The sequence below is a fragment of the Sinocyclocheilus rhinocerous genome, unplaced genomic scaffold (genome assembly GCF_001515625.1).
Source record: "Sinocyclocheilus rhinocerous isolate Xijiao unplaced genomic scaffold, SAMN03320098_v1.1 scaffold2935, whole genome shotgun sequence".
Classification (NCBI taxonomy): Eukaryota; Metazoa; Chordata; class Actinopteri; order Cypriniformes; family Cyprinidae; genus Sinocyclocheilus; species Sinocyclocheilus rhinocerous.
In genome coordinates, this window is record NW_015633526.1 from 286,412 (window position 1) to 296,693 (window position 10,282).

The 10,282-nt window shown below is 43.1% G+C and overlaps 1 protein-coding gene across 8 annotated transcripts in view; it reads left to right on the forward strand.

Annotated features, from left to right (window-relative positions):
• Window positions 1–10,282, forward strand: part of LOC107744187 (receptor-type tyrosine-protein phosphatase eta-like) — a 56,975-nt gene that overhangs the window by 26,411 nt on the left and 20,282 nt on the right. For 2 of the 8 annotated variants that reach the window (XM_016557704.1, XM_016557711.1), the window contains exons 2-8: window positions 5,383–5,407; window positions 5,607–5,684; window positions 5,927–5,971; window positions 6,680–6,757; window positions 7,000–7,044; window positions 7,348–7,413; window positions 7,711–7,764. In XM_016557704.1, coding sequence (XP_016413190.1) covers window positions 5,383–5,407; window positions 5,607–5,684; window positions 5,927–5,971; window positions 6,680–6,757; window positions 7,000–7,044; window positions 7,348–7,413; window positions 7,711–7,764 — 391 coding nt within the window. Of the gene's footprint in view, window positions 1–5,382; window positions 5,408–5,606; window positions 5,685–5,926; window positions 5,972–6,269; window positions 6,336–6,679; window positions 6,758–6,999; window positions 7,045–7,347; window positions 7,414–7,710; window positions 7,765–10,282 lie in introns of all 8 variants that reach the window. The other 6 variants (XM_016557705.1, XM_016557706.1, XM_016557707.1 and 3 more) reach the window with 6 other exon arrangements.

The following is a 10,282-nucleotide window of genomic DNA, read 5'->3' on the forward strand; positions in this document are numbered from 1 at the left end:
TGACTGCAGTTCGTCGTCGTAACCGACTTGAGTGGGCAAATGCTCACATTCGATGGCGTCTGGCACTTTGGAGAGGGGTTCTCTTCACGGATGAATCCCGGTTTTCACTGTACAGGGCATATGGCAGACAGCGTGTATGGCGTCGTGTGGGTGAGCGGTTTGCTGATATCAACGTTGTGGATCGAGTGGCCCATGGTGGCGGTGGGGTTATGGTATGGGCAGGCGTATGCTATGGACAATGAGCACAGGTGCATTTTATTGGGATGTTTTTGAACAGGTGTACCTAATAAAGTGGCCGGTGAGTGTATACTGTGTGTATATATATATATATATCAGGGGCGTTTCCTCCGAGGAGGCAAGGGAGGCAGTGTCTCCTCAAAAAGTTGGATGGTCCAGGTGTGTGTCATTAATTATCTTCATTTGCTCCAGTATTTAAGTCCTAGTCTGTGCAGTCTGTCTCTGTCGGGTCTAACAAGTTATGTTCGTGTGTCATTCCTCGTTCCTGTTGTGGATTTTCCCCTGTGTTTGTTCATTAAAAGACTGTTTAAGCCCAGAGAAAGTTCCTGTTCCCATGTCTAGCCCAGAGAAAGTTCCTGTTCCCACGTCCAGCCCAAGGGGGGCTCCTGTTCATGAGTTCAGCCCTGAAAGCCCAGAGGCTCACAAATGCCCACCCTCCCACCTGCTCCTGCCTCCTCCTCCGCTGTCGTCTGGCAGCCCCTCTGCTCACTAATACAATGCAATAACGTGACGTGATTTGATTGTCGCACTATTCCTAATGTCATAGCATTTTAAAAATGGAGTTGTTCCTTGTGCCAAGTAATTAGGCCTGCCCCTGACAAAATATTTTTCTAGTCAAATAGTTGCACGTTTATATTAAATTAATTAGGCTAATATAATGGCCTACTAAACCATCCTATAATATATAGGCCTAGGCATAATATAGCCTATTAGGGCTGTCAAAAAAAAAATCGAATTTAGAATATTCGTCGAAAAAAAAAAAAAAAATCCACATTCGAATGCAAAAACATTGCATTCGAATTTTAGGTCTGCGTCAGCCGTCAGGCAGCCTTATCAGTGGCGCACGAAATGCGACGACAATGTAAGTGTCATTGCATTTTAATGCTTTTGTTAGCCCTCTTGTGGCCTCAGGAGAGAAGGCAAAAGCTTTTTTCCCCCTAACTGAAATTATGCCTTTTAAATTATAATTTTATAATTATAATTTAAAATATAATTCGAATTTTGATAATATTTAAGTGGAAAATTCGAATGTAGTTTTTCAGTCATTTTGACAGCCCTGTAGCCTATTGCCTATTCCACGCTCAAGCTCGTGCATGAAGCTTTACGCAATGCACCGGCAAAAGTAGCCTAATGATTATGAATGTGTCGGGAAAAAAGAAGACCTTTTAATGATTTATTAGTAAACTGCTTTTTGAGTCAGTAAAGATACAAAGATGAAGTTGTCGATGCTGACTCGCTATTGCCCCAGTATAATGGACGTGCCTTTACATAGAAATGCACTTTTCATACGGACTACATTATCAGAGATTTTTTTTAATTTGTTCGTTTAATTGTAGACATTTCAAGCTTTCTATAGATTTATTTCTTATGTCTGTGAGGCAATAGCCGATTCCCATGTCAGTTCACGGAGACACGGAGACTGGGATGGCAGAAAGTGCATCCTGTTTATTTTACAAAAGCATAATGTGTTATTGTGAGTGTACTGTGTACACAAATAAAAGCGGAATAAAAGCGAATTATGTAATCTATTAGTCTTATCTGTATGACCAAAAACAACGGAGTATTTTAAGCTCTTTCTGCAGGAAAAAATGCAAGAGATCGCGCAGGTGCCTCCATGTTGTAAGCGCACTATAATAGCCTATTTTAGCTTCCACACTCCGCATAAACACTTGGTGTGAAATTCTTATTCAGTGAATGTCTGGGCTTATGCAAAAAATCTTTGGGAACTGACTGATCTACGTAAGATCTACGTAATTTCAGACAGTGAAAATGTTTAATTAAATTGTGATGAGTCAAATAATCATGTAGCCTGATAAAATATAAAAAAAATCAAGTGGACAAGTTTTCCTTATATTTATTTTATTATTCATATAAAATATAAATAACAACCTATTTTGTTCATATTTACTAGGCTATTATTAGCTTGTAATTGCCCAGCTCCCCCTGTCAAAGATCTAGCGCCCCCTCAGCACCTGCGTTCAAAATTCTCTAGCACCACCCCTGCCTGCTGGTGTCGCCATTGGACAATGTTTCTTTAGAAAAATGAGTGATTTATACACTTTTTAATGTTATATAAAAAATATAACATTGCCTACTCGGAGGAAACGCCCCTGATATATATACAGGGTGCGATTTGTAGTGGGGGGGGATTTTCCCCCTTCTGGTCTATGTATCCCTGCCTCTGCTGAATAGACCCCTTTTCAGTTAGTAAACATTGTGACGTATTTTTATGGGCAGAGCTTAGGTGGAGGCAGAAAGATTCTCCTGACTGCTTCACTAACGCTAGCTATCAAGTTTTGTTTGCTTGTTTTTTAACGATGACTGGAAAAATTCGATTTTATCTGAATATGTAATGTCACTCACTGTCCGGGACCGCAATTATTTGAAAATGTTAACTTTAACTGAAGGAACCAGATTGGCTGACTCGTACACACTCACTCAATGGATGGACGCTCTGACAGGAGTGGTCTGACACACCTACCAGATAGAGAAACCGAGCGTGTATAGTAAATAGAAACTGAGGGCATACAAATCTTTAGATGCCTATAACTATATACTAACAGTGGCAATTGTAAGCAAATTCAACTACTTGAACACACACCTGACACATAACATAGGCCTTAACAATTGCACTTATGGCAATTGTAGAAAGCGAGACAACACAAATGGTTTCCTTTATGTTTAGCTGCTGGTTGTTAGTTAACTTGTTCCCCAATTTCTGATTAGGTGGGCATGCATGAGAAATCTTTAGACTTGTAACCAAACCATAATCCATAAAAGACAATATTTTATTTAACATTAACTGATATTAAGCGAATTTTTGATGATCGTTTCTGTCCAGTCCGCTCGTTTTATTACAGCTGTCGTCGTTTTTTTGTCTGGCAATGGCAGCAGGTAGGTGATAAAATTTCATATTGCAGCTTGTACTCCATCGATTCTGACACTAAAATATGCAATAATTGTGACATCGGCACAAAAAGGATAAAGATAGAGACGGTCTTAATCCATGCAGGACTTTTCAGAAAGTCAGCCCGTGTGACAGTATGAGATTAATACACAGTGTTTTTGCTCAAAACTCACTCTAATCTGACCTAATGCAGATATTGTATATAAAAAACGGACACATAAATGTATTATGAGACAGAACGCAGAAGTTTACCATCACCGTAATGTGGGAATTATGATCACGCAATATTGACAGATCGATCGGCACAGTATCGTCTTTCTGCGAGTCATTAAGAAATTATGGTTCTATTCTATTTAAAGAAATGTGAGGTAAACGTGTGAATAAATAACGTGCGCACTTTTGGAGTAAAAGTTTTTATGTTGTGTAGCGAAGCACTAAAAATAAATGGAAGCAAACGCGATTGAGTATGTACAGGTTTGTGTCTCGTTATTCTATTCAAATTATCATTAACTCCTGATTGATTTTGCATTCCTGGCATAAATAAAAACTATTAGTGTCATTGTAACCAAGTATTATCATAAATAGTGGTCAAATATCAAAGCTAATCTCAAGGTCAAATCAGAATATTTATTGTAAAAAATTCTGTAACAGCTGCCAAAAATTATATACAGTATCTCACAGAAGTGAGTACACCCCTCACATTCTGAGCTGCAGCATGGTGGCCAAGAAGACCATACAGCGGTTTAACAGGACAGGTTCCACTAGGAACAGGCATCGCCATGGTCGACCAAAGAAGTTGAGTGCACGTGCTCAGCGTCATGAGGGGGCCGGCAGACAGAATTCAGGGAGGTAACGACGGAGGGAGGAGCCAAGAAGGGAACAGTAGGGACTTGGAGCAGGAGGAGCCAAGCAGGACCCAGGCCACAGCCATGATGATGACCCACGGTGGAGCCGACGGAGGGAGGAGCCATGGAGGAGGATGGGATGACGACTCCAGGGGGCCAACCGACTGCGACGGAGCAGGTGGTGGAGGAGCCCAAGGCGGAGACGGAGAGCCGATGAGCCAGGGCGACGGGGAGGATCCGGAGGGCCAAGGCGGAGCAGATGGCGCCGGCGACCGAGGCAGAGGCAGGGATCCAGAAGGCTGCGGTGGAGCCGGAGCAACAGAGGAGAAGGCCGCGGTGGAGCCGGAGCAACAGAGGATGGAGGAGGAGCCGAAGGGATGAGGCGCAGCCGTAGGAGTTGAGTCCCGAGGCGACGGATGGCCAATGACAGACCAAGGCGGAGCCGGCGGGATGAGGGAGCCCAGTGGAGCCATTGGACTAATGAGCCATGGCGGAGAGGAGGGAGCTAGGAGCCATGGTGGAGCCGCGGAGCAGACCCGCGGAGCTCGCACTGTACTGATGGTGGGCTGAGGGCGAGCAGAGGGGCTGTCAGACGACAGCAGTAGAGTAGGCAGGAGTAGGTGGGTGGGCGGGCATTTATGAGCCTCCGGGCTTAACTTGGGAACAGGAGCACTCTCTGGGCTGGACGTGGGAACGGGAGCCTTCTCTGGGCTAAACACAGGAACTGGAGGGTCAGAGTTCACCGAGGGAGGAAAGGGGGCAGGTCGGTATACAAATCAATAAAGTCTTCCTCCGCTTTCCATTCACCCAAATCCCTTCTCAGCTCACCCTTAGCCATGGTGCAGGGGGCGGAGCTCCTCTCTGCACTCTCATTGTCCACAGCATTCTCCTTCGTGGCGGGTATTGTAGCCGGCTCTCGCACCTGGTCTATTTCCTATGCTGATTTACTCACCTACAAAATCACCCCAATCATTGTTTTTTCCCCCCCAAATAAACTATTCAAGTCATCATATCGCAATATATAATGCAGAAAAATAAAATATCGCAATGTGAGTTTTTTCCAATATCGTGCAGCCCTAGTCCATGGGCGTGACATTATTAACGGCTGTTTATTGAGGTCTAAATTATATTAGAAATGAAAAGACGCAACACAACAAAACATAACGTTGTGTTGATGAATTCAGGAATAAATGACTTCACAAAATGGCGGTATCTAGAAAAATTATGTTTGACTTTGCTGTTGTTGGTCACTTAAGTCTGTGCTTAAGTGAAATTCAAGTCTGAAGTCGACTGTTAATGAATTAAAGTTAGGGTTTAAGTAATTTTTGGGACATAGACTTTCATACTTGAGTTTTCATCTCTATTAATGATGTACTTTGCTTCTCTCCACAGGGGTTGAATGCACAGACTGATACAGGTCAGTACTAACATGTAGAGTCACATGCTGAGTATGAAACATCAGAGTCCCAACAGTTAAAATGGTTATATTCTTTAATATATGTTGGTGTTCTATCAATAATATATTGTGATACAAAAATTAATTGTATGAACAGATGCTCTTGTGAGCATGTCAGCAAAGACTATTAGTAAATGTTTTTATTTCTTCATATTTCCAGATATCACATCACTCCCTGTCACTTCAAACATTTCTTCAACTGAGCTCGAAACAGAGTTTCCTCAAACACATCCTACAAGTGAGTATTATTCATGGAACGACTGCATAACTTATAGCTGTATTTTATTCCTTTTATGACAATTATGACATTGCAATTAGCAAAATTTAATTTATACTGTTCACAGTTAATGTCATATATCCTTAAAGCAATAATTCTAACAATACATAATTTCATTAGATTCAGACATTTTCTTTTAAGCATGTCAACAAATATTACTTCAACTATATTTGTATTATTCTTCATACATCTAAATGTCCCAGCAGCCCCAGCCACAACAAGCTCTCTTTCAACTGAGTCTCAAACAGGTGAGTATTTGTATTTATGGACAATCAAATAAATGTGGTAATAGGAAAATCCATATCTGTATTTCATTCATTTTATTGTTAATGTGGTATATTGTAATAATAACTGTGCATATTTTGTGTCAAATCCCAATTATCAAACATCAGCATCTATGTGTTAAAATTTATGTTGGGAAATGGGAAATAGTAATAATACAAAATTGCATTCATACAGATTACAGCAGTTTAATGTTTTTTTTAACAATTCTCACAGTATAAGATTTGATTGGATGCAAAATGTGTTACTTTTTTATATATCAAGATGTCCCAGCAGCTTCTGCCACTACAAGCTCTCCCTCAACTGAGATTCAAACATCAGCTCCTATAAGTGAGTATTTTTATTCAATTGAGTAAATGTGTGAATAGGGAAATTATATCTGTATTTTATTCATATTTATCATTAATGTGGTATATTGTAATAATAACTGTGCTTATTTCATGTCAAATCCCAGGTATTAAACATCAGCAACTATCTGTTGGGAAATAGAAAATAGTAATAAGACATTCATTTTATTGCTAATGTGGTATATTGTATTTATAACTGTGCATATTTTGTGTCAAATCCCAATTATCAAACATCAGCATCTATGTGTTAAAATTTATGTTGGGAAATGGGAAAGAGTAATAATACAAAATTGTATTCATACAGTTTTTATTTCTTCATATTTCCAGATATGACATCACACCCTGTCACTTCAATCATTTCTTCAACTGAGCTCGGAACAGAGTTTCCTCAAACACATCCTACAAGTGAGTATTATTCATGGAACGACTGCATAACTTATAGCTGTATTTTATTCCTTTTATGACAATTATGACATTGCAATTAGCAAAATTTAATTTATACTGTTCACAGTTAATGTCATATATCCTTCAAGCAATAATTCTAACAATACATAATTTCATTACATTCAGACATTTCCTTTTAAGCATGTCAACAAATATTACTTCAACTATATTTGTATTATTCTTCATACATCTAAATGTCTCAGCAGCCCCAGCCACAACAAGCACTCTTTCAACTGAGTCTCAAACAGGTGAGTATTTGTATTTATGGACAATCAAATAAATGTGGTAATAGGAAAATCCATATCTGTATTTCATTCATTTTATTGTTAATGTGGTATATTGTAATAATAACTGTGCATATTTTGTGTCAAATCCCAATTATCAAACATCAGCATCTATGTGTTAAAATTTATGTTGGGAAATGGGAAATAGTAATAATACAAAATTGCATTCATACAGATTACAGCAATTTAATGTTTTTTTTTAACAACAATTCTCACAGTATAAGATTTGATTGGATGCACATTTTTTTACTTTTTTTATATATCAAGATGTCCCAGCAGCTTCTGCCACTACAAGCTCTCCCTCAACTGAAATTCAAACATCAGCTCCTATAAGTGAGTATTTTTATTCAATTGAGTAAATGTGTGAAATAGGGAAATTATATCTGTATTTTATTCATATTTATCATTAATGTGGTATATTGTAATAATAACTGTGCTTATTTCATGTCAAATCCCAGGTATTAAACATCAGCAACTTTCTGTTGGGAGATAGAAAATAGTAATAAGACAAAATTGTATTCATTTAGCAATTTCGTGTATTTTAATAACAATTCTCTCAATGTAAAGCTTGACCGTATGCAAAAAAAAAAAAACATTTTTTTTTCTTCGTACTTCTAAATATCCCTGCAGCTCCTGCCACTTCAAGCTCTCCTTCAACTGAGTCTGAAACATCAGCTCCTACAAGTTTTCTAAATGTGATTGAGAATCTCACAGAAACTGAATTCTCCACATCATTTGTGCTTCTGAAATGGGATGAGCCAAGGACTGGGAATCGATTCCAAAAATAATCGATTATGAGGCTTTGGGAATCGAGAGTCGATTCCAAAGTTTGGAATTGATCCCATCAAGGGGAATCGACTCCTCATTCAGAGCCGTTTTCAATTCAACAAAGCTTATCTATGGGTGCCTCTCAAACGGAAGGCTGGATCCTACAAATCTCAGCTGCAATGGAAACCCCCTCCATCTCCCGAACACTCGAGGATGGATGATTGGTTCCTGGGGGTGCCGCAGGCCGATCGTCGGCAGCCACCTCGTCGCAGAGGGCGCCCTCCTGCGCCCTCTGCCCCTGCCAGGCTCTTAAAGCGCCAGAGCAAGCGGCGTTCCTGAGACGGGCAACCCGGAGACTCTGGATCCTGCTCTTCAGAAGATGGTGACCGCACCACTACTTCCGGGGAGGGCCGGGTGGAGAATCTTTTGTTTAATTTTTGTTTTGTTCCGCCACTGGCTCCCCAGCCAGTGGTACCCAAACATTAAATAAAAGAGCAGTTTCCTATTTCTCCGGGTCTCAAGAGGCAGTGTGACAAGGATGGCAGTGTGCGAGGACCGTCTCGCTGGCTCACGAGAACCATCAGTCTCGGCTATGCGATTCAGTTCGCCCGGCGTCTTCCCAAGTTCAGGGGCATTCGGTTCACCTCTGTACCGAACAAGGATGCTCCCGTCTTGCCAGCGGAAATCACAGTCCTGCTGGCGAAGGACATGATAGAGCCGGTCCCTCCAGCTGATATGAAGTCGGGGTTTTACAGCCCCTACTTCATTGTACCCAAGAAAGGCTGTGGGTTACGGCCAAGCCTGGACCTGCGCGTTCTGAACCGGGCCCTTCACAGGCTCCCGTTCAGGATGTTAACGCAGAAACGTATCTTTCAATGCGTTTGTCCGCACGATTGGTTTGCAGTGATCAACCTGAAGGATGAGTACTTTCATGTTTCGATCCTCCCTCGACACAGGCCGTTTCTCCACTTCGCCTTCGAGGGACGAGCATATCAGTACAAGGACCTCCCCTTCGGGCTGTCCCTGTCGCCTCGTGTCTTCACCAAGTTCGTGAAGTTCATTGTCGCAACTCGCCCGCCATCTCCTCCTTTGAAGTCAGAAGCATCTGAGGTCGCTTTGCGCCGTTCACGTCCCGGGCGAGCTCAATCATGCAGCCGACGAGCTCTCACGTCAGCCCGCCCTTCCGGGAGAATGGCGACTCCACCCTGAGACAGTCCAGCTGATTTGGAGACGCTTTGGGGACGCTCAGGTAGACCTGTTTGCCTCCCCAGACACGTCCCATTGCCAGTTGTTTTACTCCCTGGCCGAGGGGACCCTCGGCACGGATGCACTGGCGTGCAGCTGGCCTCGGGGCCTACGCAAATATGCGTTTCCCCCAGTGAGCCTTCTCGCACAGACACTGTGCAAGGTCAGGGAGGACAAGGAGCAGGTCCTCTTCGTAGCGCCATACTGGCCCAGTCGGCTTGGTTCCCCGAACTGATGCTCCTCGCGGCAGCCCCTCCTTGGCGCTCAGGTAGACCTGTTTGCCTCTCCGGACACGTCCCACTGCCAGCTGTTTTACTCCCTGTCCGAGGGTACCCTCAGCACGGATGCGCTGGCCTCGGGGCCTACGCGAATATGCGTTTCCCCCAGTGAGCCTTCTCGCACAGACAATTGTGCAAGGTCAGGGAGGATGAGGAGCAAGGTCATCTTAGTAGTGCCATACTGGCCCAGTCAGACTTCCCGTTGGGAAGACCACCATAGATGCCCGATCACGGTCGTGCTCTCCTTTCTGCAAGAAGGGATGGAGCAAAGGCTGTCTCCCTCCACCCTTAAAGTGTATGTTGCCGCTATTGCCGCACATCACGATGCAGTAGACGGCAAGTCTCTTGGGAAGCGCGACTTGGTCATCAGGTTCCTTAGGGGTGTGAGGAGGCTGAATCATCCACTTCAGTTTCCCTTTTGGTGAACCCTATGGAGTTCCTCCCGCACCCTCGGTGGTCAAGCGTGGCGGAGTGCCAGACGCCAGGTTCAGCACTCGTGTGTATGCCCAAGGTCAGCCCTTGTGCTGGGCTAGGTGCCCGTGTGTAGTGATCACGGTAAGCCCGTGTCTTTCCCTAGCAGAGATTTCTCTGCCATCTCTGCTGTGTATTGATCTGACCCCAGATTCGCTGAGTCTACCGCAGGGACTTCCATATGTAGTACTGCGCTATGGCCAGTCCATATGTGTAACTTCCACATGATACCTCCTTTATGTAGGATGTGGCTTCCGTAGCGTTCCCCTACTTGGGTACGCTTTCCCAGTGTTATCCAATATCGCACTGTACGAAACAGCAGTGGCGGACACCAATGCCTACGCACTGTCCTATCTTCCACCCCAACTGGTGTGGGGGGACTTGCTGGCTTTCGCAGGGCACTGGAGGGGGTCAGCAATAGTGGCGTTTTCCATACGGAT